General features: G+C 34.2%; 2 protein-coding genes across 4 annotated transcripts in view; one reads left to right on the top strand and one right to left on the bottom strand.

Annotated features, from left to right (window-relative positions):
• The window catches only part of ARID4A (AT-rich interaction domain 4A), a 61256-nt gene that overhangs the window by 25814 nt on the left and 7615 nt on the right, over nt 1–27827 (bottom strand). For all 3 annotated transcript variants that reach the window (XM_055538186.1, XM_055538188.1, XM_055538187.1), the window contains exons 6-15: nt 21172–21251; nt 20988–21082; nt 18647–18779; nt 15381–15460; nt 14390–14466; nt 13856–14022; nt 3651–3723; nt 2418–2512; nt 2167–2264; nt 1226–1457 (exon numbers count right to left, since the gene is read on the bottom strand). In XM_055538186.1, the coding sequence (XP_055394161.1) occupies nt 1226–1457; nt 2167–2264; nt 2418–2512; nt 3651–3723; nt 13856–14022; nt 14390–14466; nt 15381–15460; nt 18647–18779; nt 20988–21082; nt 21172–21251 (1130 nt within the window). The remainder of the gene's footprint in view (nt 1–1225; nt 1458–2166; nt 2265–2417; nt 2513–3650; nt 3724–13855; nt 14023–14389; nt 14467–15380; nt 15461–18646; nt 18780–20987; nt 21083–21171; nt 21252–27827) is intronic.
• Nucleotides 19704–20407, top strand: LOC129621597 (60S ribosomal protein L9-like). Its single transcript, XM_055538191.1, has one exon. The coding sequence runs from the start codon at nt 19724–19726 to the stop codon at nt 20300–20302; it is 579 nt and encodes a 192-aa protein (XP_055394166.1). The 5' UTR covers nt 19704–19723; the 3' UTR covers nt 20303–20407.

Here is a 27827-nt window from a genome sequence, read left to right as displayed (position 1 = left end):
GAGGGATTGGGGGCAGGAGGAGAAGGGGACGACAGAGGATGAGATGGCTGGATGGCATCACTGACTCGATGGATGTTGAGTCTGAGTGAACTCTGGGAGTTGGTGCTGGACAGGGAGGCCTGGCGTGCTGTGATTCATGGGGTCGCAAAGAGTCAGACACGACTGAGCAACTGATTTGATCTGATCACAATAACTGAATTCCTTTCACAATGTGGTAAATTTTTTTTTCTATTTCTAAAATTTGATAAAACCTACTGTGTAGACATCATCAGACAATGATCAAAACAGTGGGTGACAATTCCTGACTTAATTATATATTAATGGAGAGGAAGAGCAGAGTTAGAAGATAAAACCAAGGATGCATGTGACTAGGAAAGAAGGCAGGGCATGAAAAACTGCCAAAAGAGCTGTACAGTGTGTTGTGGAGTAAGTAAAGAGAAAGCAAAGATCCCACCTGGCTGAGGACACAGGTATTATAAACAGGAGATTCATTCACTCAACCATCTAGTAAGTCCTTAATATGTGCAAGGCACTATTCTAGATGCCTGGGATCTGTGAATGAATGGAATAACACTAATCCCTGCTGTTGTGGAGTGTGATTCTAGTCCAGAGTGCGGTAAAAGAAACAATAAATAATAAACAGAATAAATAAGTAAATTATAGACACAGCAACATTAGAGGGATTGAACAGAATAGGGGCTTCCCAGGTGGCTCAGTGGTATAAGAATACACCTGTCAAAGGAGGAGATGCTGGTTTGATCCCTGGGTTGGGAAGATACCCTGAAGGAGGAAATGGCAACCCGCTCCAGTATTCTTGCCTAGAGAATCCCATGGACAGAGGACCCTGGCAGACCTAAACATGAGATCACAAAGAGTTGGACACGGCTTAGTGACTGAGCAGGCATGCTTGACCAGGATTTGCTTCAGTGAGGTGACACGTTAGTAAAAGACTCAAAGGAAGTGAATATTTGAGACTGACCTCACTTGAGAATGGCTTGAACAGATATAAATAGAGAACAAGAGAAGGAATGGTTTTTAAGGTAAAAGAAATAATATGTGATATATTTAGAGAAAGGGAGTGAAGCTAGCCTGGCTGAAGCATAACTAAATACTACAAAATAAACTAGGTTCATAGGAGTATTTTTGTATATATCTGAAACTGCCCATATCAAAAAGACTAAAATAATGCTTAAAAAAATAAATAAAATTAGTATTAAGTACTCACCCTTGGAGATTTTAATTCTACTTCTTCTCTTTCACTTTCACTGTTTGAATCAATATTTTCCTCAGGTTCACTCTTCACTTCTACTAAAGGCATTTCTTGATCTACTTTTGGAGCCTCTTCCATGGATTCTTCTAAGTCTTTTTTTTCCTCTTTTACTTTTGGTTCATGGTGGTGAATAGTTCTGAACTGAATATTTGCAGAACGGCAGTACTCCTCAAAACCATAGAGATACCTAAACAAATGATATTTCATTTTAAGAAATATTAGTCATTATATTTCACTTCAGAACTATATATTAAATATTTTTTGAAAAGTAAAACTCAAGCCTTTTAATACAAAGTACTTTTCCTGTTACTGGTTTCTTGGTGTTTTATATAGGATAGTAGAAATACTGACCAGAAAATAAAATTTCTTTCCTGAAAAATCTGAGCTTGTGATAATGGAACACAGCTATCATAGTTTTTATATGAAGGCTGTTCACTATAAAAGATACAATTCTATAACATGTAATTTCAGACAATTAAAGATACTCCCTGTATCTCTAATTTTGAAAACAAAATCCAAACATGAAAAATGGAGTAAAGCAGACTTGTTGCACTGGAGGCATTGGGGGCAGGAGGAGAAGGGGACGACAGAGGATGAGATGGCTGGATGGCATCACTGACTCAATGGATGTGAGTCTGGGTGAACTCCGGGAGTTGGTGACGGACAGGGAGGCCTGGCGTGCTGCGATTCATGGGTTCGCAAAGAGTCAGACATGACTGAGCGACTGAACTGAACTGAACTTTCAATCACAGTATCCACTAAACTAAGCCTTTTTATGTACTTTCTCTAACTTTAATGTCCTTTGACTGATGTGTTCTTATTTAACTGTTAACAAATTAAATGGAAAATATTCCTTGTAATTATGTATTCTTTGATGAATAAACTATACTACTTACTTTCTATAAGCAGTTTTTACATTGTAGGAAGCAGCTGAATTCAAAATAGGAATGCCAAGGTCCATATAAATTTGCTTCCATACAGCACCACTATCAATCTGGAAAATTAAGTTTTTATTTGTTAACGTTTGCAAAGGGAAATAATCTTTATACTAATATTCTATGTTCATTAAGAAAATGTGTTTATTACCTAAAGTACATATAACAGTGCAACACTAGACAATTTTAATTTTCATTACAGTCTTACTTACATTGTCACATCCACCTTGATGATAAACCAATCTGAAGAGCTTGAAGAGGTTGAGATCTTTATAGCCCAAAACAGGTGGTTTGTTGATTGGAGTACCTTTTTAATATCGAAGAGCCGAAATACAATGTTAATTTCAATGGAAAATACTAAGTTGAAAACAAAGCTTATCAATTTCTAATTTCCCAAATATCATTAATAAGAGGCATATATTTTAAAGATGCTCAAATTAGGTAAGACAACACAAAATATTCTCTATATTCTTTATACAGCATTGTGGTGATCTTTAGATTTATTATACTTCCAGAACTAGTAAAATCACCTCTCTAACTGCCACTGAATTTGGATAAAACTGAATCAAACCTTGGGCCTGCAAGGTGTAGCCAATAATGCTGCTGCTTCAAGAAGCCTGGGCAAAAACACACACAATGAAAAGGGCACATTTTAGGCCATGGTTTCATTTTTACTGCTTTAACACAAATGTTAAGACTGTTGGTAGTAATCTGAAGGATCATTTCTGAAGGCCACAAAATGTCTAGGACCAATGTATCTGAGGATTTCCAAGGACTGATATAATGTCACGAACTATGATTTATAAGGGCTCTATTTCTTCTAACTTTATTAGAAATCCTACTCTATTTAGATAGGAGCTAATCCATTATGTTTAATTTGTTGAGACCAAGGGTCAGACTAGATTACTTGCCACAAAAACAGCATTAGTAAATAATGGGTATGTAGATTTACATTATGATTGTTCACTTTCTATTACTCAATTATTATTATAATATTTTCTGGTTTTATAAGTCTCAAGGCGATAAAATTTAACTACATCACAACTACTTTTCCTCTACATTTGTACTCAAAATAGATATTAGTAGTTGCAGTATCTATTTGTACTCAAAATAGATACTAGTAGTACTAACAGTAGTAGTAATAAAGTAGATGTCTTTATTCCCAATACTTAATTACTATTATCAACTATAATTGATTCTTAGGCTTGACATACAAATCCATATACCCATGCTTTAAGCAAAAATGATACATAAACATAGAACATAAAACAGAAAAAAAAAAAAAAAAAAGTCTACCTCTTGGGTTGGGGGGACACGATGCTGCACTAGTTCCCAGATCAGGGATTGAACTTGGGCCCATGACAGCAAAAGCACCATGTCCTAAACACTGGACTGTCAGGGAATTCCTAGAAATGTCTATTTTTAAATAATAAGCATGAAAATACCTCTGTCTTCCATAAACTTATAAAGCTGTTGGAGGAAGTTGTCCCTCTCTTCAGGATCAGGTTCTTCCTCAGGCTGCAAAGGTAAAACATAAATATATAGAACAACGAATAGAAGGAGGATATACTGTCCTCTTTTTTATTTTTTGTTTTGTGAACCCCATATTTTACTGAACCCAGAAAATATGAATTTTTTTCAAAATCCTATGTCAGATTTTAATTCATACTTTGATACAGCTAGTTTGATACAACTGTCACGATACACAGTCTCTACTCTTTACCCAATCTATCACTTGAAACGTCCCTTCAATTATCACCATGGGGACTAAGGTTAGCCATGTGGAAAAGGTTCTGTAATGGAGTGAGAGTGTTTTTTACCTCATTTGTTGTTTTTTAGAAAAATCCTCAAAATACCATGTGTTCTGAGTGAATACATTGATAGATGAACATAATAATTACAAACATGATACTTTCAAATAATCCACATACATTAAACTTGTTACTGTTGAATATAAACTAGAGGCAGAAAAGTCACATGGCAAAGGTTATTTGTTTGGATAGCACAATGTTTTAGAGAAACTTAAATGAGCCACATAAATTTTATTTTGTCTCAGACTCCACCAGTCCCTCTTGCTTCACAATAGCCTGCTTTTCTCATTTGTCTTTCATGCATGGCCTCTGTAGTTGACTTTGCAACCCCTTAAAATAGAACAATGAACATTATTTCTTAGGGACAGAAACTAAATACATACTAAAATTTAGTTCTATGGAAAAAAAAGAAAAACTAATGGAAACATTCATGCAGAAACAACTATTCCTACAAATACCTATTTGTTTGTTATGTTTTACTAATTATAGAAACCTAATATTATACAGACAAATGGATTATGGGTTTTAATAAAATATTTCCCTTTCTGATAGACTACTTAAAAACTGATATTTGGGAAAATTAAGAAAACATGGATATATATATATATTTCTTCCATATAAATCATCATAATTTAATTTCAGAGTACCACTATTTTTGTGTTCTAAAAGAATTCAAAGCCATACTCAAAGCAAAGGCAGTGTCAAGCAATAAACATTGAGACCTCACAAGTTCAAAGAGCAATAAGCCCACTAAAGTCATGTATTTTCAAAAAAATTTTAATAGCTAATAATATAGCCAAGATCAATAAATATGTAGCTGATTAAAATATATTAAAAAAAATAATGCCATCTAGGTCAATTAAAATATATAATTTTTAAAAAGCATCAGGCAGTCAAGGGAAAGGGAGTAAGATCTTTTAGTACAATCTCGTTTTTTTCTTTTATTACATTAAGCAAGATTTCTAACATTGGAGTAGTTTCACTTTATTAAAATATAAAGAAACTTAAGTCAAAGTTCTAGTAAGCCTCAAAAATTAGCAATATACAGACTTTATAATCACTACAGAGTTAACAGAGGTGTTTACTATATTAAATGCTCAAACCAACAGGTGGCAATTTTTCCCCAAGTAAATTAAAAAATTTTGCTTTTGCAAGTTTTTTTTTCCTCAATTTATTTATTTCTGGCTGTACTAAGTTTTTGTTGCTACACAGGCTTTTCTCTAGTTGCAGTGCACGAGCTTCTCATTGCAGTGACTTCTACTGTTGCAGAGCATGGGTTCTAGGGCACACGGGTTTCAGTAGTCATGGCACGTGGGCTCAGCAGTTGGGGCTCCCAGGCTCTAGAGCACGAAACACTCAGTACTTGTGGGGTATGGGCTTAGTTGCTCCACAGTATGTAGGATCTTCCTGGATCAGGGACTGCACCCATGTCTCCTGCATTGGCAGATGGACTCTTCACCACTAACCACCAGGGAAGCCCCCTTTGCAAGATTATTAAAACAACTGCCAATGAGTTAACTCAACTGAGTAATCTGGCAGCCTATGAATTATTTCAGATGTGAATTTTAAGGAATTCTGGTATGGGGAAAAACAAAAACAACTTATACCAGACTGGCTCTATGCTTTGCCTGTCCCTCATAATCATAATAGTCTCTCCTCAGACTAATACCTCATTTTTAGTATTTATCATCTTACAGAATTTAAAGACTGTTGTATCCAGTACATGTAAAAAGCAAAAACTTTTTTTAAAAAAGGACACTGATTTGAAACCAAAGTTTCCTCTAAAAGCAAGTAAATAAAATGAACCCATCAAATGCAAATTTGACATTTATTAAGGTTTTACCAAACATTTGATAAATTTTTAATGCTGAAGAATATAGCTTTATAGATAAAAAGTCAATAATTTAAATTTATTGGAATTAAAAGTTAGTGACTATCAAGAGTGGTTTATGTCCATGAGAAACCATGGCCCTAAAACTGTTAAGTTCAGAATGCAGTCATCAGGTGTAAAAACAAGATATAAATGAATAAAGAATTTAAGTTAAAAGCAACTGCCTGAGAGAAAATTTATTTCAATTAAAAAATATAAGATGAGGCTATACACAAAGTTTTAAATTTACCTGATGCGTCTTTGCAAAAATCAAAATTGCTTAATCTAATAAGTAATTTCTTACACAATCACTTTTTAAAAATTAGCTATCGTGTTAGTCACCTTAGAGTAAAATTGCGTACAGTAGAAAAACAATGTCTCCTACTAGAAGACTCTGCCTTTAGGACTAGAATATTAGGACTTGTGTTTGCTATCCCAGTGTGCTTTCTCTGCTCACAGTATTCTCACACCTACAGGGTCTATCTCCTGGTGAGGAGCCAGAGGGTGCTGCATCCCTCAAGAGTTTTGGAGTTGGAGTCGTAATAATGGGAGGTAGAGTACACTAGACTGCTGATGAGCCTTCTTCCCTTAATTTAGTCAAACATGCGAAGCTAACTATGCATCCAGTAAAATGTCAGCAAAAGAGAGTTAAGGATATAGAAGAGGCATGAATATGTTCATAATTTCCAGAAACTTACAATTTTAGTTAGTAGCAATAGCCACTACCTGGTATTACAGGTAGCTGTGTATCTATCTGTGCGCTCACTCAGTTGTGTCCAACTCTTTGTGACCTTTTGGACTGTAGTGCGCCAGGCTACTCTGTCCATGGGATTTTTCAGGCAAGAATACTGGAGCAGGTTGCCATTTCCTCCTCCAGGGGATCTTCCCAACCCAGGGATCAGACCGTCATCTCTCACACTGCAGGTGGATTCTTTACTGCTGAGCCATCAGGAAAACCCTATCTACTATTATTTTATGAAATTTCTAACTTTGGATAGTATGTCCTCAAATACAGCTCAAACATTTTTGATCATGATGAATCACAGACTTCTACCACAATTAAAATGAGAAGGCACTTTTGGCCTTCCACTCTGGGGCCTCAAGTCTGGCAGGAGGTGGAGAAATATAAAACCAGTCAATTCAACAAAATGTGACATGTCATGATATGGTTTGTTAGATGATATACTAGAGAATCAGAATTGGACACTGTGCGTAGATATGAGGTTTGAGAGAGCTAAATAAGAATTAGGTCAGAGTTATATTTTTAAAAGTTCTCTGCCAAGAATAAGTTTGATGGATTGGAAGGGAAACGGGAGCTACTGTCACAGTCCTCAATGAGGAGAATCAATGCCTGAATTAGTCTTGCCACCTGATGATGGAAAGATGACCCCTCCCCTGAAAGAAAGAGTAAGAGAGCACGCAGGAGAGTGAGAGAGAGGTGTTAATGCTGAGTGTTTGTACTCCTCAAAGTTTCAATGTGTTAAAATACTCAATAAGTTCCATGAGGTTAAAGACAAGCTGATTTTAGTCACAATTTTATCATCAATGACTGGCATTTAGTTTTATTTATTATTTTGTGTCCTAAATTTAATTTATTCCAAGAGGAATCACATTTTTATATACTTAGTTTTAAAAAACCCACTTCAATGCAGTACAGAGAATAGATTGGAGTAGGGAAAGCAAGGACAGATGTGGAAGAACAAGTTGCTATTGTAGCAGTCTAGCTAGGTTGAAAGAGAAGAGTGGCTTAGACTAGGGTGACAGACTAGAAAGAGGCAAGAGTGAGAAGATTAAGGTGACTTTCATTTATCTAGCTTGAGGAACTGGGTGAATGGTGCTTCCATTCAAATGAATTAGGAACAAACAGGGAAACCATAGATTTTGGGGAAAAGATGAGTACAGTCTTGCACATATTGAGTCTGAGGACTTACAAAATATGAAGAAATCCTCATTGAAAGTTTAATAGAAACATCTGGAGCTTCTAAGAAGAGATATAAAAAGCAGAAACTAATATAACATTGTAAAGCAACTACACTCCAATAAAAATTAATTTTAAAAAGGACATGGGACATCTTTGATGCACATATAGATTTGCAGTCAATACATCATTTAGTTAGGAAGTCAACCAGAAATGAAAGAATTTGAGCAAACTCCATGAGATGGTGAAGGACAGAGGAGCCTGGCGTGCTGCAGTCCATGGGGTTGCAAAGTTGAATATGACTTAACAACTAAATGACAATGAACAACAAAACAAGAAAAAAATGTAATATCATGTATGTCAGGTGATTTTAGAAGGCACTAAGTCAAAGATGCTGAATACTACTAAGGAGTCAAATGAAATCATGACAAAACTTTGTTGGACTTAGCACAAAAATTTGTTGAACTTGGCACAAAAATTTGTTGGAGGTCACTAGTGACCTCAATAAAGTTGTTTTAGGTGTGGTGACGTACAAGAGGAAAACAGAACAGTGTATATAACTCTGAGCAATCTGGCCATAAGGTGGAGGGGTTGATGGAAGGAGTCTGGGCAGTTTCCAGAAGGTTGGAAGAGATGTAAACACGTTTTAAAAGGCTGATAAGAAGAATACAAGAGAAAGGAATAGATAAAAAGATGCTGGGAAGAAAAGGGATACATCACAGGCTAAGACAAGGAAGAAGGGAATGAGATCCAGAGCATAAAAAGAGGGACTCATCTTACAGAAGAGGACAACATATTATTAACTGTACATTAAGGAAAGAAGAGCAGGCAGGCACGGTTTAGAGCTGGCTCCCAGTGTGAAGTTCCTAATCTCTTTCTTAAGTGACCCGAGTAGAGGTAGGGTTGTTGGCATAAAGGAGATAATGATTATAGAAACTGAGAACTGACTAACAGTGTTGAAGGCCTAAGGAAATTTGTTAATGATAAATTACAGTCGTATAATTCTTCTCTGTAGGGTACACTTAAATAGAAAATTTCAAAAACCACATATCATGCATGATACATTCATTATGTAGTAAGACACTGTTTCATAATTTCAGAAAACAGTTTAACAACCACTTGCCTATAACAAATTAGTAATTTCTCCCACCCTATTTGAAAAGGTTCGCTCATCTTACTTTCAGTCATCAAGCTGTGGTTCGGATGCTATTAAATCTAAGGCTTTAAAGTCAGTTATACTACCGTAACTATAAGACACATTTTTTTATAAATGCATAAAAATGTAGCAGTATTTGTGTGTACAAATGTGCAATCCTCATTAATCTGATTAGGTGATTCTAATTTGGTTCAAGTTTTATACTAGCACTGTGAAAAAAAGGTTTTGCTAAATACATTAGGTCATTTTTGCTTGCTTATTTAATAGGCTAAACTTTAGCAAATAAGTTATATTTGAATGCAAGCTAAAATTTCACTTATTTATTGAAAATTGGCTTTATAACACTTGCTTAAAAATACTTAGTTGACAGCTGAAGTTATTAGATATACCTAAAATAGTAGCACTACCTTTATATTTTTCTATCAATTTTATTGATTTAATAGTATTTTTCTGAGTTATCAAGCATTTACTATAGGTTTATACCTAAAGTGATCTTGAATGATCACTAATAAATGCCTTTACAGTTTATCTAAAAAAGGCATAAACACACACAAATAACGCTTGATTTAAATACTCAAATTTCCATGAATTAAAAAAATCAGGCACTTATGATTTTTATAGTAATGGAATATAATCCTAGGAATTAAAAGTAACAGTGATTTTTAGAAATTCAACAATTGGAAAAATGTGAATCAATACTTCTAAACAAAAAAGAGCATTTTTTATAAAAATTCACTAAATTCAAATTTTCATTACTAAGTATGAAAGCAGAGAAAATTTTTGGGAGGTTCCAACATATAAGCCTACCTATAGCAAATCAAAAGGATAAAAGCTAAGACTAGTCAAATTCAGTCTTCTAAACAATCACCTATTTATTTTATTCTTAGACAACTGTCCTACATTGATCCAAAGTGAATATAAGTCAGGAGTATATGAATACCTGATATCATTGTTTATGTTTACACTGACTTTTCAGTTTCAAAATTCAAAAGGAAATTCAGTAATATCTTTTCTAATATAAAAATGTCTTAACAAAAGACATTTTAGTAATACCCACAAAAATATTCTTCAGAATCTTTTTCAATATAATTATCAATAAGTTAAAGTCATCAATATAGATAGGAACTAACTTCCTATCAGACTCTCAAGCCTCTTCCTCAAGCCTCAAGTATGAAATATGTATCTTGTACTCAAATCCTAAACCACTAATGCTCAGAAATTCAAAATAATATTAGGTAAAAAATATGCTCCTCCATGGTAAATCTCAAAATTTCCTTATTAAGGCAATGTTAGGGTACTCAAAGTATCAAACATAAAAACAATGTCCACTGCCCATCAGCACTGCAGAAGTGTCTAACACTTGTTTGATTCTACTGCATAAAATTTACAAACACCAAATGGCAGGCTAAAGTACTGTTATAGTGGTTATAAAAGCTCTTTTTTATCATTGTGAAGCAATATTAAATCTTCATGAAAAGTACAGTATAACTAAATTTTGGAAGAATGAAATACAATGTAATGTAACAGCCTAGCCTCACTCATGTAGTAAAGGCCTATAATGACTAAGCCAGGTAGGCCCTGGCTTATCAGATTTTAATTCCCTTTTATACCATACCCACTTTTTTCCTTTGCTAAATACAGATTAAAATGCTTTTCAGTTTTACAATAAATCAAATTTTAAAAATTACTGTTCAAGACAGGTTAGAATGATTCAGCATCCAAATCTTAAATCCAAGAGCATGAAATGCAGCTGATTTTTTTTCCCAAAGCAACCAAAATCTCACAAGAAAATCTACTTGTATAGCCACAGAAAATAAAGAAATTAGTTTCATTAGGCAATACAATAAAGCATATGCTAAGAAAATTAAAATATGAAAAATAGTTTTAAATAATCATATAATCAGTGACCACATTTTGTGATTTTGCTTTTTCTTTTTCAGTAGACGAAAAGCATCTTGGTTCACTTAATTTTAACAGGTTCATAATTTAAGTAATAGATTTTAAGAAGACATTCTCCTTACAAAGGTCCTTACCTTTTTAAATTTCTTTACTTACTACCTGCAAACAATAGGTAGCCTGCCTCTGCTCTTAGTCTTTTTTACGAACATTTAGTCACAGCTTAAATAAAACATTATGACCTTTATGAAATTAATAGCTATAATAAGAGCACTATTTATTACTTACTATTTTATGGCCATCATCTTTAACCTTACTACAAAGCCTTTTTAAACCTCTTTGTTTAAAATTTCAGGGTTTTTTTGGGGAGAGGGGGAGGGAGGGAGTAGGGAAAATGCATTTTGAAAGGGATACCAATTAAAAGTATTAACAAAAATAAAGAGACTAATGTATTTCAGTATTTTGCAATATAAGATCCTAACTTCAATGTTAAAAAAAAAAAGGCAAACCCAGACTGCAACAGTTCACACCCTGAAAATGTGGCCTATTTACCCTGAAAACATATAATCTATAAATAAATACAGATAAAAATACAAAAATCACATTTAATATTTAGACTTTAAATCCTGAATTTTGCCAAACTGTCATTAGCATTTTCATTTCAAAATCTATCTTATGTTTCAGAAAAATAGCCTTCATCCTCTAATATTCTAAAAATAGATTCCTACTGTCTCTTTTACATGAAACAATTAAGCTCAGTTACGAGTCCTACCATATCAGCCACATCATCAATATCTAAAATTCTTATTTAACCTCATTTTTGGCAATCAAAATGGTAACATAGAAAAAAAAAATCTTACCTATATGCTGCATTTTCTTTCACATGCAAAATGGTTAGATTCTCCTTCTACTTAATCAGTACAGTGTCTGAACATCTTTCAGTCTGACTTGCAAATATTTGCTTTCCCTCTTAGGGCATAGCATCCGCAGGGTTATACAGCACTACTTACATTCTCTTCCACATAAAAATCAGACATTACATGAAAGGAAAAGAAAGACAGCCCATTTCAAAGCATCTGGCAAACCTCCATTGGCAACCTGCCAAGCCTCTGCAAAACCTTCCTGTCTTTCCGAGCATGCTCACTTAAAACCAACAGCACGTTACTATGGCAACTCTGTAGGCAGCCTGTAAGTATGAACCGCCATTCTGATTTCAGAGTGCAAAAAACCAAATACTGCAGGGGAAGTAAAAGGAAAGAAATACCGTATACCCTATATCACACACAAGTATACTTATTTTGCTTTATAAATTCATATTTGTGTATGCTAAAAAGAAACGAGCACTCCATGTTTTCCAAGCAAATATTTTTGATGCTCAAATAGGTCTTCTTTTTCAGTAAACTCATTCTCTTTGTCTGCCACCAAGCCCCTTTACCTCAAAACAGCCAAAAATATACTGAATAGTTTATACCACTTAGCAAAACATTGTTGAACAAATAGACGACAATATTCATGTAAGCAATTATGTGGACCCTCAGGAATGATCTCCTACAATTACATATACATTCTCAAGAACATGTGATATTACAAAGAAAACCAATAACACTTATAAAACAGAATCTGAATCTTCTCTATGATTTATCCAACTGCCAAACAAAATATTCTTTCAGTTTAGATATGATTTTTTTAAATCCCCATTATCTTTGAGATACTGTGAAATGTCTAAAAGAGTTGAGATTTCAAAGTTCAGACAAAGCAGACCTGGGTTCAAATCTCTGTTCTCCACATTTGAGCTCTGCCATCTCGGCAAAGTTACTTAACCTTTCTGACTCTCACTTTTCTCTTTAAAGTAGAATAGTAACAGTCACTCCATCTAGCAGTAATTTAAATGAGTTAACTAACACATGGAATATACCTAAAAGTTACATTGTCTTCCTCCTTGGTTATTTGGAAAAGATGTTAATAAATGCACTTGTTGCTCATTTATCCTGAAAAGTTCTTCTATGTAATCTCTTATGTGTGTGTTAAGTTGCTTCAGTTGTGTCCAACTCTGTGTAACCCTATGGACTGGACTGTAGCCTGCCAGGCTCCTCTGTCCATGGGATTCTCTAGGCAAGAATACTGGAGTGGGTTGCCATGCCCTTCCCCAGGGGATCTTCCTGACCCAGGGATTGAACCCATGTCTCTTGTCTCCTGAATTGGCAGGCAGGTTCTTTACCACTAGCGCCACCTGGGAAGCTCCTGTAATCTCTTACCCACTAAAAATTAGTTCTGATTTGCCTACTAAGCTGAAAGCCATGAAGATCCTTCTCCTCCAAATAAAGCTGAGCTAGAAAAAGACAGCAACAAATAAACAATCTAACCACAGGGAAAATATCGATGGTGACTGCAGCCATGAAATTAAAAGACACTTTCTCCTTGGAAGGAAAGTTATGACCAACCTAGATAGCATATTCAAAAGCAGAGACATTACTTTGCCAACAAAGGTCCGTCTAGTCAAGGCTATGGTTTTTCCTGTGGCCATGTATGGATGTGAGAGTTGAACTGTGAAGAAGGCTGAGCACCGAAGAATTGATGCTTTTGAACTGTGGTGTTGGAGAAGACTCTTGAGAGTCCCTTGGACTGCAAGGAGATCCAACCAGTCCATTCTGAAGGAGATCAGCCCTGGGTGTTCTTTGGAAGGAATGGTGCTAAAGCTGAAACTCCAGTACTTTGGCCACCTCATGCGAAGAGTTGACTCATTGGAAAAGACTCTGATGCTGGGAGGGATTGGGGGTAGGAGGAGAAGGGGACGACAGAGGATGAGATGGCTGGATGGCATCAGTGACTCGATGGACGTGAGTCTGAGTGAACTCCAGGAGTTGGTGATGGACAGGGAGGCCTGGCGTGCTGCGATTCATGGGGTCGCAGAGAGTCGGACACAAGTGAGTGACTGAACTGATTATTTTTATAGAGTATTAAACTGTTTCTATATGTTACAAACATGAAATTTCACCTACCATCTCTTCTTCTTCCTTTTTGGCCTCCTTTTCCTTCTCTTCTTCATTTTCTTCAGCTGGGCCATCCTCATCATCACTACTGGATGATTCAAGGATTTCACTTATATCCATTTTCCAATTATCAGGAACAACTCTAGTTTTTAAGAAGACGCTTGCTTTCTGCAGCCCTAAAAGTAAATATGTATTTCAGCATTTGTTATGCAATTAGCATCACAGAATAGAAAGCCATGACATTCAGAGTCAGAAGATTTGGATTCAAATGCAGCTATTACTTCTAAAACGATACAGTAAATCTAAATATATTTCATAAGTTACAGTATTATATTAATACTGTCAGAAATGTTCATGGTAAAACATAAAAAGTATTACAGGTCAAATGCTTTACCTAGAAACTAAAAAAGGCATCAAAGAAGAACAGATAACAACTCAAAACAGCTCAAATGGTGCCAGAAAATATTGTCTTGTTTTAGTCACTAAATTTTCCATTTAGAGTGTCACACCATGAAATAATAGACTGAGTCATCCTTATTTTACCTGGTTTAGCAGACAGCTCAGATTCAGGCAAATTGAGAATGTCTACTTCCTTGATATCCTTTCTTGCTATAGAATAACTAATTAAACAGAAGAATAAATGGGAGGGAAACCATTATTAAATAAGAATCATCACTTAAATAGTCATGTTAACACCTAGAAAATATAAATCTCAAAATCAAAATTACTTTACCTATAAATTATTTTAAAAAGACCATGTATATCCTAATTCTTAAAAAAAAAAGGCAAGAGGTAATATAGGCAAAGCTAATATATTAATTCTAAAGATGCACATACTCAAAGTACACTAATTTGAGAGCCTCACATTTGTAATATTTCTATTTATGCAAACTTCTTGCACACAGAATGGGGTGGTTCAATCAGCATGGTACTTTCCTTATACTATTTTGATCTTTCATATTTCTCAAATTTACTATGCCATTTAGTAAGAAAAATTCAACAGAAGGTAATATTAAAATATTTTATCATTGTAAGATACATTATGGTATGAAATTTTTCACAGAGAATCACAACTCAATAAACAGATAATTCTACAGTTTTTTAGAAAACAAGCAAAGTTGAGTTTAAGGAAGGCTTCTAAAAAATCTGACTTTTTTTAAAATTAAATTTTATTGGAGTTCAAAATATGACTTTTAATCAGAAAAAACTCAAAATAATTATTCTTGTAATATAAATCCCATTAAAAGTAAATTTCACTTTTCATTATATGAAATGGTACACATGATAAAAATATAGAATTCTTACAATTAGGGAGAAAATCAATACTGCATTTAAAAACTTTAAAAATATTATTCTCACATTCAGTTCTATATAAAAATTTCAAGTAAAAAATAACCTACCTACATTATAAAAAATGAAAAGATTTTAGGTAATAACTTCTCAGGTTCATAAAATGATTAAGCTTTTAAAAATAAAGTCCTAATTTCCATTTTTTCCCTCCCAATGTAACACTATTAAGTGATTCATTACTCACAATTTAGAATCGATAAATGACCGAATTAAACACTGGTCTTTTTTCACTGTGATATCATCATTACAACTGGGAGATATTACCTGAAATATAAAATAAGAACATATTCATCATTATTTTCTCTATTCAAAGAAATAATGTATTTTCTAAAATAATAATCCTGGATGCCCTAACTTTTTAAAAGGATTGTATTTGACAAGAAATAGGCACACTGTCAATAATAAATTACTTACAAACTATCAATTTGTAAGTTTTCTTTAGCATATTGGTTTTCTATATATTTAATTTATACTAATTAAATAATTAATTACCAGTCCATCCTAAAGGAAATCAGTCCTGAGTATTCAATGGAAGGACTGATGTTGAAGCTGAAACTCCAATACTTTGGGGCCACCTGACGCGAAGAACTGACTCATTTGAAAAGACCCTGATGCTGGGAAAAATTGAAGGCGGGAAGAGAAGGGGACGACAGGGGATGAGATGGTTGGATGGCATCACTGACTCCATGGACATGAGTTTGAGTAAACTCCGGGAGATGGTGATGGACAGGGAGGCCTGGTGTGCTGCAGTCCATGGTGTTGCAGAGTTGGACATGACTGAGCAACTGAACTGAACTGATATATTTAATTTACCCAGCCATTATATTATAAAATGAATAATTAATGAATATACATCATAATGTGACTTTAAAAATGTTAGGATTTATTCTAAGCCAAATAATAATTCATTTATTGTTTAAAACAAAATGTATGAGCTATAATGAAAATAAGGCATATTATAATTTTTTAAAATATGCTTGAATCAGGATCTATTTTGAAATCTGGCTGTTTAAAATAAGCACCTAAGTTCCCATTCTTACCAAGGCATGCACAATTTTTAGTAATTAAACAGACCAGAGAAAATCTGAGTAATGAACTTTCAAAGTTTTTAACATTTAAAAATAACAAATGTCTTAACATTAGTAACTAACCAATCTATTTTTCTACAGTTTAGTATTAAACTAAAGTCTAATAAATTGCTGAAATGTACCTGCTCAACAGTAGCCCCTCTGTGATAATCTAGCACCAACCACAGAACCTTAAGCAAGAGGGAAATGTTCTCTGTGTGCACTGACCAATACAGAAACAATGAATCACATGGGGGTAAGCACCTTAAATGTGGCCAGTACAACTGAAAGACTGAAGTTTTTAATCTATTTAATATTAATTTAGTTAACAGTTTAAACTTAAATAGCCACATAGGACTCATGGCTATCATATTAAACATTGTATCTCCAGACAATTAAAAAGTCTTAGAAGGTATATCAGCTGTCTTAATATCAGATGGTATTAAATGTTTTTTTGTTTGGTGTTGGAAATTATTAGACTAATAATATAGTCTGCCCTCAAGGAGCTAACACTGAAATGGAGGGGTAAATACAAAAAGATACACAAGAAGAATATAACCGAGAAGAAGGACAGTGATACCACTAGGCATAAGATAAAATAAAAATAACTAGGAGGAAGATCCAAATTATCTTCTGCCCTCGATCCAAATTACCTTCCCAGTCTTATTTCCTATTATGCCCCTATTCACATCTAATATTTAGCCAAAATGGATTCCCAGAGCATAGTTTCGTGAAGAAACCCCTTCTTTCCTGTTATTTCTTATTCTGTTTCTTCTAAGAAAATCCTCTCGCAAAGTTTTCTGCTGACTAACTTTAAATCTTCAAGTCTCAGCTCAAAAGCACCAGCTTCATAAAGACTTTTTTTTTTGGATTTCTTTCAAATAAATGCAAGGTCTCGGGACAAGAAGACCTAATATTGTATGCAAACTATCTTACATTACAGTTACTTGGATTATCCCTACGTTATACTAAAATCATCAAATGTAAGATTGACTCTTACTCATCTTTTTCACCTCAGAAATGATAAGCCTGTTGAGTAAAGGAATTTATTATTTTTAAATCTCTTGGCAAATTATGATCTGAGTATTCTGAATCCAAGCCCATTTACTTGTCAGCCTGTACAACTGAAAGGTTCAAAGGACTTTCAGACTTTTCCTATATAAAGTAAATGTACTACATAGGAAGTAAGTCATGTATTTACATGCACATAGAAACCTAAAAAAAAAAAAAAATGCCCTCAGTTTCTTAAAGGAGTCTAATCTAATCTGGGACATATTTTATGCAAAAATTATTATTAGAGATATAAATGATATCAAAACCCAGAGAAGAAGCATACTTATGTTGAAGTGGTTAGGAGAGAATCTGCAGAAAAGGTAGGACTTGAGCTGACCCTTGAGACATATTTAAGAGGAGAGGAAAAGGAAGAGGAGACAGGTATTACCAAGTTTACTGATTCTTCTCGTGAAGTTATTCTCTTGCCCATACCTTCTCATTCCTTCCCCAAGTAAGCAAAGATTAGTTTTCTCTACCAACCTACCCAAGATTTGCCATTTCTAAAGCCAAGGTGTAGCCTTCCTTTCCCTAATACTCTTTGTTCTATTCTCTTGTCTACATCAAGTTTTAAAAATTACTACATAATATTTAACTACAACATTACCTTTTAGATGTTTATAGTAAATTCCATGAGGCCAATGTGTTACAAGTCTCATACATTTTTATTTTCTAAGGTGCTTAAAGAAAACCTGAACTCACTGCAAATCCTCAATAAATACCAATCAATTTAAGGGGTAAAGGACTGGAGGAGTGAAGGGTCTTATACGGGGAGCAGTTAAGAAAGAGCCTTAAGGAGACAGCTTACAGTGAAAATGGGACAAACTAAGAACTAGGGATGACCTCAGAGGTCCATCTAAGAAGGCAAAATTGATCCTAATGGAAGTCAGTACTGGGTTTTTTTTTTTTTTTGAGAATGGGACTATCATGATTAAACCAGGACTGTAAAATTTCTTTATAAAAAGTTACTTCTAGAAAATTAGTTTGTATTTAGTGAAGAAGGCATTGAGGCATCAAGTTAAGCAATGCTGGAGGTAAGCAGTATGTATCAGGTTAAAAAAGGTAATGGGAACAGAGTAAAAAAGAGACCACTGGACACATTTTGAAGGAAAAACTGAAAGACCCCAATAAATATTTGGTTATAGAGAACTAAAGAAAGGAAATAACAAAAGAAGACAGTGAAGTATGTGGAACTGGAGGAGGAATGCTTAATTTTGCAAGGAAGTCCAAACTAAATATATGTAACACTCTCAAAATATTTTTAAGTTTCTAAAAATCCATATTAAACAAATATTTTTAAAGGCTAATTAACTTGCAAAAAAACTATACTTACCAAAGCAGGATACCATTCACTCTTCTCAGATGTAGATACCACACTTACAACTTTTCCTAATAATTCGTCATTGAGACGTCGCTTATCTTCATCTTCCTCTTCACTACTTTCTTCTTCTTTTTCATCTTCGTTACTAAAAGTTAGAACAACTTTATCATGATCTTAACATAAACCATTTTGATACAGTTATTACCCCAGGGTAGTAGCTTCTTTATCCACACTGGAATTGAATAGATATTTCCCTGGTCCCACAGAAGTAGTTCTGAGCTATCCACTAGATCAATGAGAATCAGGACATACTCTCATGCTAACCACTGACTGGGACAGAAAAGCTATATCATCATCAAGTACTTACTGTGCCAAATACATTTTAAGAGCCTGCCCTTTGACTTTTTATGCATGCCAGATGCCTGATAATCACTCTAATTTTCTAAAAGGTTATGAAAAGATCTTATCAAATGCATCAGAATGTTTATTTAGTTAACCTATCTGGATAACTAAACAATTAGAAAAACTCACAATGAGCAAAAGTCTACAAAACAATTGGCCTGTACTCTTCAAAAACGTCAACATCATGAAAAGAAAAAAAGGCTAAGGAACTCTTCTATATTAAAGGAGACTTAAGAACCACAAAAACTAAATGCAATGCATGATCTTGGACTGAATCCTGGAAACGGAAGATAGTATAAAGACTATTATTGGGACAGTTGGCAAAATCAGAAATATATACTATATATTATTTAGATAATAGCATTCTATCAGTGTTACCTGTTCTGAATTTGATAATCATACTTTGGTTATATTTCTACACAAATGAGGGGTAAGTAATGACGATTGCAACTTCCTCTCAAATGGTTCAGCCAATTAAAATTATTATTATTAAAAAATAATAATATATGTATATAAAGAGATAAAATATAAAGCAAATATGCCAAAAAGTTTTAATAATTCAGTGAATCTAAGATGATGAGTATATGAAAGTTTATTGTATTATGGTTACGATTTTTCAATTTGAAATGTTTTTGAAATAGGTTAAAAAAACACATTATTGCTCTCTTTGCCGCATCTACTGCGAGAATGAAGACCATTCTCAGCAACCAGACTGTCGACATCCCAGAAAATGTCGACATTAACTTGAAGGGACGGACAGTTATTGTGAAGGGCCCCAGAGGCACCCTGCGGAGGGACTTCAATCACATCAATGTAGAACTCAGTCTCCTTGGAAAGAAAAAGAAGAGGCGCCGTGTTGACAAATGGTGGGGAAACAGAAAGGAACTGGCCACTGTTCGCACAATCTGTAGTCACGTACAGAACATGATCAAGGGTGTTACACTGGGTTTCCGTTACAAGATGAGGTCGGTATATGCCCACTTCCCCATCAACGTTGTTATTCAGGAGAATGGTTCTCTTGTGGAAATCCGAAATTTTTTGGGTGAAAAATATATACGCAGGGTTCGAATGAGGCCAGGGGTTGCCTGTTCAGTATCTCAAGCCCAGAAAGATGAGTTGATTCTTGAAGGAAATGACATTGAACTTGTGTCAAATTCAGCTGCTTTGATTCAGCAAGCCACCACAGTTAAAAACAAGGATATCAGAAAATTTTTGGATGGTATTTATGTTTCTGAAAAAGGAACAGTTCAGCAGGCTGATGAATAAGATCTCAGTGATCCTGCTGCAGAAACAACAAGATAGCAGATGGTTCTATGGACTCAGTTATGATGTTTTAAAGAGACAATAAAAACTTGATTTGAAAAAAAAAAAAAAAAAAAACACATTATTCTCACTTAAAATAGGAAAATCATCATATCAATTAAAGCATTTGGCATGCACACACAAGCACACCTGTGGTTGTGTGTATGTGTGTGTGCGCAAACACATACGCGTGCACATGCTCAGTTGCATCCAACTCTTTGCAACCTCATGGACTGTAGCCCGCCAGGTTCTATTATCCATCAAGTTTTCTAGGCAGAAATACTGGAGTGGGTTGCCATTTCCTACTCCAGGGTTTCTTCCTAACCTGGACTGAACCCGTGTCTCTTGAGTCTCCTGAATTGGCAGGTGGATTCTTTACCACTGCGCCACCAGGGATGCCAAGAATTCGCATTGTATTGCAAATAATTTGGCAAAGTAACTCAAAACAAAACTAGCCTGTTTTAAAAAGGGGTTCTGATCATTACTTCTAGTACTTTGTCCAAGAATTAAGAAAAAGGTCTGCTCAAGGTAAAATGTCTAAAACAAGGATACAAGATATTATGGAAAGGTTACCCAAACAAATTTGGCCACTGTAGAAAAACCACTTGTTTAATGTTGTGGTAAGTGTAAAGTACATGAAAACACTCACACAGGCAGAGAGGACCTCCTTCCTCTGTTCATCTTCTTTGCAATTACTGGAGTTCCAAAATGCTCTGGATTTGTTAATGGAAGCTGGTCAAGTGTCTGGATAAGAAACAGACAAATTAAATCACTTCTTGCCTCTATATTAGTAGCTGCTGTTCAATTCAAAATGTTCATCCATGGCACCCTACCTCGCTCTCAGCAAAATGTCTCTCTCCTTTTAGGCAAAGAGAGGTACGTCTCAGTGTTCTCTCATCACCATCATCAAACACTGCGATAAACAAGACATCAGAGAATTTATTCACACTAAATAAAATTAGAACTGCACAGAATGCTACTGTTGCTATTTACCTGGGGCTTAAGAACCATTATGTTAGTTATGCTTCAAAATCTTTTAAATTATACATACCATATTTTGCATTCTACAGATACCAAACAAATACAAGTTAATGGCTGTCCCCAACTGCTTAAGTGTCTCCATTTACTTCCTCAATTTCTACCACTACAGAACCACCTTCTTAAACCATTAACAACCTAGTCAAAGCATAGATATTAAATTACCTTTAATCCTAGAAGAAGTAGCAAAAACCTTGTTTTAAAAAAAAGGATTCCCGGTTTTTCTGGCAACAGTTATCAACAGAGTATCTCTAACGTTGAGAAACTGTTTAATTTCTGGTAATGCTGTTGGATTACTCTACTGCTTCTACTTCCTTGCATGATAACCTACTGTAACAGAAATACTTGCTGCCAAATTCTAAGGTCACAAGATTCAACTTGTTTCTTTTGCTAGAAGAGGGTGAAAGATGTTTAGAAGTAAAAGAAGAATCAAGGAAACATTAGAAAGATAAAAAACTTCTTTAATTCTAAAAAATAAGTCATAATGGCACAGCAACTTTCTCAAGTTTTTACTTCTATTACATTAAAAAGAAATCATATTACTTGTAGAGTATGTGTAAATATTTCCAGCATATAAGGGTAAGGAATGTAACAGCTCCCAGGTGGCGGTAGTGATAAAGAACCTGTCTGTCAATGCAGGAGACATAAAAGACTCAGGTTCAATCCCAGGGTCAGGAGATCCCCTGGAGGAGGGTATGGCAACCCATCCAGTATTCTTGCCTGGAGAATCCCACTGACAGGGGAGCCTGGCAGGCTACAGTCTATAGGGTCACAGAGAGTCAGACACAACTGAAGCAACTTAGCAAACATGCATGCTCTCTATATATCTAGCTATACATATTTTGATAATTTTATAAGTTTAATTTTTCAGACATATACTGATTTTAATATCTGATATTCACAAAGAAAATGTTCTCAGAAGACACCTGATACCCAGCATTATGAAAAGATAAAACACAAGAAGACAGAATCCTTACCTCTGATATTTAAAATGCCATGTACACATCAACAAATGTTTATACATGTTACGGAAAAAGCATATACACAGGAAAGCATACATACACAAAAAATTATCATTAATTTTAAGATTTAATCTTAATTTTTATAATTCTATATTTTTTCTATTTTGACACAATAGATTAATGTTAAGAAAGGAAAATTCTACATCATCTTAATTTAATAACATCTTAGAATCTTTACCATGCTATCTATGTAACTGAAATCCTGAATTTTTCTTGAAGGGTTGTTTTATTAGTAAACACTCTGCCTTCAAATCATAAACTTATTTTTTTCATGCTAGAAACATAATTATATAAGAGAGCTCAACCCCTTTAATATTTATCTACCTCAGTCAGTTCTTCCTCTTAGACTAAAGATATCTAGTTTTAGATTCTCTTACATTCAGGAGAAAATAAGAAAATTAAAAACTTCTGATACACATATTTAAAGAACTATAATGATTACAAGGGCTTCCCTTGTAGCTTAACTGGTAAAGAATCCATCTGCAATGTGGGAGACCTGGGTTTGATCCCTGGGTTAGGAAGATCCTTTGGAGAAAGAAACGGCTGCCCACTCCAGTATTCTGGCCTGGAGAATTCCATGGACTGTATAGTCCATGGGGTCACATGGAGTCGGACACAACTGAGCAACTTTCACTTTCACTTTCAATGATTACATAAAATCATCTGTGTAATATACTGTCAATGATGCATAAATTAATGACTGCCTGCAGATATAATGACAAAACACAATATTCTACACTTGATGAACAGTGCTCTAAACATTTATATTACAATTATGATTCATATGGTATCATCAAGTCTGACAAATAAACCACAGCACTTTTAAAAATTTAAAATCATGAAATTATATCAAACTTAAAATAATTCATGTTATTATGAATGTAAGTATGCTAAAGAATAAAACCTAAAAGTTCCAATTTTCCTTAATGCAAACCATATAATACAGTAGCAAAAATGATGACAATGGACACACACATATACACTAATATATACCACATTTAAGACACAGAGGTGTGAGGAAGGAAAATGTGGGTTTAAGACCAATCACTAATATCAAATTTATGCAACAAAATCTTTTTCACAATTTTTATTATCAATCAACAGCAGCCCCAAATCAAAATGCCCTGATGAGAAATTTCAACAATTTAATATTATGAGTTCTTTTTTATATTCACTTTGAAATCTATCTAATTTTTAAAGAAAAAAAATTACTTTCACTTCAGCATACTTTATCATAGTTAGAAATGACATAAAAACCAAAGACAACAGTAGTACAAACGACCAGTGTATAGTTTTACCTAGGAACCCTTCCAACTTCAAGGGAAAAAGAGAAGCAGTTTAAGAACTTTTTTTAATTCATAAAACTATACAAAGATATGTGTTTGAGTACTTTATACAAGTCTGTTGAGCCACGTAACTTCTTGAGATGTTCTAAAAGACAAATAGAAAACCCAACAATATAGTGGACCTATTTAATCAGGACATCCTTGATTATAAAAATCATGAAGAAGTTCCATCCATATGAAGTTTTCTCTGTAACTTCCAAGTTACAAGTATCATCTAAAAGAACACGTAATTTAAAGACACTAAAGACTGACTCTGGCACTTTGATAAGAGTGAAATAATTAGCTGGTGTATATAGTAAATTTAGTTTATTTTTGGTTCAAGATGGATATTACAGCATGTCAAGAGAAAAAAGAGTATAAGATTTAGTAATCACAAGGCACAAAATGTCTTATACTTGCCAAAAATGGCATGCAAATATATTAATGATTGAGTACAAGAGAACAGTACAAAAATTATATGTCAGTATATTTTATATAAATACTAAAACCTAAGTTGATGACAGTAACAAAGCTAAGACTTGATAGCCTTAATCACACTAGACAAAATAAAGCTAATGCAAAAGCATACAAAGCCTAACCTTAAATTGTTAGAATTCAAAGAAACAAAAGCAACAGGGATCCAATCTAACTACTAAATATAAAAGATCTACCTGTTATCACAGCACTGTTAGATGATGGAGAATAACTGATAACAATAACAGTAAATTAACTTTATCTATTCAAAGATACAATTGGCTATTACTTATTAATCTTCCACCATGTCCTAATCACACAGCAGCCTCAGCAGAGTAGGCATCACTGTCTTCCTTTATAAAGAAGTCGAGAATTAGAAGGTTAATCTATGAGCTACAGTTTAGTTAAGGAGGGGATGGAAATGATAATAAATAGGTACGAAGCGGAGGCATAAAATGAACACTGGGAAGGAAGTTAAGAATTCTGACTCTGATAAACAACGAAGTCCTACTATACAGCACTGGGTGCTATGTTCAATATCCTGTGATAAACCACAATGCAGAAGAATATAAAAAGAATATATACATATATATACATATGGGCTTCCCAGGTAGTACAGTGCTAAAGAACCCACCTGCCATTGCAGGAGATGCAAGAGAGGCAGGTTTGATCCGTGGGTCAGGAAAATCCCCTGGAGAAGGGCATGGCAACCCACTCCAGTATTCTTGCCTGGAGAATCTCATGACAGAGGAACTGGGCAGCCTAGTCCCCAGAGTTGGACACAACTGAAGAGACTTAGCAGTTACAATTAACAACACATTTCCCATAATAAATACTTTAAAATTATGGACATCCTTGGTAAAAACAATAGTTCTATTACTCATAAAATCATTTGTGATAACTACAGATGTCACTCAGCAGCTAATATAAAAAAAATTAATGAATCTGGAAACCTAAGATATTAATGTTCAAATGTATAACTATATTAATAAAATATCATGGGAATGCTAAGTCTCAGAAAAGGATATTTAAACAATGGGTTAAAGCCTATCACAGGACTGAAGAGAAGTGTTACTTAGTACTTTTTTTGTTAGTGAAACTTTTCTAGTCAGTAGAATAACCACTTGACTTTGAAAACATTTTGTTGTTGACTTTGGTTATAACAAATTTGTCATAAGTGAAGTGAAAGTCACTCAGTTGTGTCCGACACTTTGCGACCCCCATGGACTATGCAGTCCATGGAATTCTCCACGCCAGAATACTGGAGTGGGTAGCCTTTCCCTGCTCCAGTGGATCTTCCTAACCCACGGATCGAACCCGGGTCTCCCGCATTGCAGGCTCCAGCTGAGCCACCAAGGAAGCCTTGTCATAAGAGGTTCTAATCAAATTAAAAGCCTCTTAAGCCTAGAGAACATTCTACAAAACTCAGTTCATTCACCGGTTTAATCTTAACCCTCCTCTACTCCTTTAACTTAGAATTTCCATAAGATATGATAAAACTGATATGCAGAACAAGTACAAGGTACAAAAAAATCCCAAATCTCAAAAAACATTTGTTACAAAAATATATGATTAAAAAGATTTTAGTGTTAAACTTGATATATGACCTACGTACATTTATATATAAATTAAAGCAAACAGCAACTAATTCCTTTACATTTTCCTTATTTTTCACTGTTTCCCTCACATTTTCCTTATTTTTCAAATACAGTGTGTTATTTTTATATTCTAAAAAAGCAAAGGAACAGTTAAAGAATGTCTCACTGACAGTTGTATTTGGCAGGATTTTTGATGACTGGACAGATTAACAATACAATCACATACATTCCTCATCTTTAATGCAAGGATAAGAACTGCCAAATGAATGCACTATACTATAAAGGCAGTGTCTTATTATAGGAAGAGGAGATATTTCCAAGTTTCAAACTCCCTCGCCCCCAAAATCCATGAACTGGTGTTATTCATCATTCAACACTTAGAGGGCAAGGTAATATTACATTTTTTAAATTGAGTTATGGTAGATCCATAATCTCTAAAAATTTATTGTTATAATAGGAAAAATTAATACCTGTATTATATAGTTAATATTACCTTCTCAGATAACTTTTTGATAACTAATGATTATAACTCCTATTTTATCCAAACTAGTAGAGTGGTATGCCCTTTGGTTTCGTTTTTTAGTAGTTTGACATAATTTCAAGTTCTTTTAAAACCAAAAGTATCATTGAGAACATTAATAACACTTATGTATAACTTTCTGATTCTACCTACGTTAAAACTTTGCTAGGAATCAGAAATCAAGAAAAATTACAAAAGGGGAATTTAAATCCAACAGATAAGTAGGCACCCAATTATAAATACAGGAAGTCTGTGATCCATGAGAGATCACACATTTTATTTTGCCATCTTCTAACTCTGATCCTTCTTTATGTGGTCTGCATCCTTCAATATCTAAACACTCTTTATAGCGGAGTGCTACACTGAGTCTCCTTAAAAGAACAGTACCTCTTACCGTCTTAAAATTTTTTGATCACTCTCTTACTACACAAATGCAAAAATCTTATTTTGCATTTTTATCCCAAATTAGTTTCTGTATTAACAAACGTGGCCTGTTTTCGTAACTGTGTACTACCTGCATTAGGTTCACCCAATGCACTTATGAAAGAAATTCTTGGGTTGCCATCGTAGACCTGCTAAATTGGAGAGACCTGGGATCCTCAAATTCTCATTTTTTTTAAACTAGCACCATGTGAGTCTTATGTACACCATTTAATGCATGAATCATATGCAATTAAGATTCTAAGCTCTTGGAGGAAAAAAATTATATAATTTCTTCTGTAATTACCTGTCATAGAAAATCACCACAGAGAATGCTCAGTATCAACTAGTTTTTTTAAGTATTAATACTAAAATGCCATTCATGTAGAGGATAGAAATAACTATTCATAATTGAAGTATTATTCTGGGGCGCAGAAGTCCAAAATGCGAAAACCTGAAAAAAAGTATTGCTTCTGTAAAAGCTGAGCATTATATAATTAAAACTTCACAAGCACTGTGAATGTAACCTTGATATTAAGTACCAAATAGGATGTATATTAGTATCTGAACATGCATCGTATAATGTCCCATGCTTCTGCACGTATCAACTCCTTTAATTTTTACCACTGCTTTATTTAATACAGCAAAATTGCATCTACCTGAGCGACTGAACTGAACTGAATCTATAAGAGTTAACTTTAAGCTTAGTTTTAAATCTCTAACAACTATCAATGGCCACAACCAACCCTCCTAAAAACATATAGTTCAGAATAATAGCACCATTGTGAACCAATATCAACTTCTAGGAGGTCTAACAATAAAAATGGTTAGAAAATAATAGATACATAGAGCAGATTGCTACTATTAATAGAAGCCACAGTATAAGACACAGGAAGTACAATTTTCAACTAAAGACTGTTCTTCACATCTCTGAGCATCAACCAGAGATGAATGATTTTTATCCAAAGCAACAAATCAAGTTAACTAAAAATAAATCTAAAGGGTCATTTCTTTTCCTTCTGCAGGGAAACCACAATATTATAATTACATCTTTTATACCAAGACATACATGTATAAACCAAACAATGCCAT

Source organism: Bubalus kerabau, chromosome 10 (assembly GCF_029407905.1).
Source record: "Bubalus kerabau isolate K-KA32 ecotype Philippines breed swamp buffalo chromosome 10, PCC_UOA_SB_1v2, whole genome shotgun sequence".
In the NCBI taxonomy this organism is placed as follows: Eukaryota; Metazoa; Chordata; class Mammalia; order Artiodactyla; family Bovidae; genus Bubalus; species Bubalus kerabau.
This window is presented reverse-complemented; position numbering and strand designations above follow the sequence as displayed.

Coding starts and splice junctions, on each gene's coding strand:
- LOC129621597 (XM_055538191.1), top strand. CDS start 19,724: ATGAAGACCATTCTCAGCAACCAGACTGTCGACATCCCAGAAAATGTC.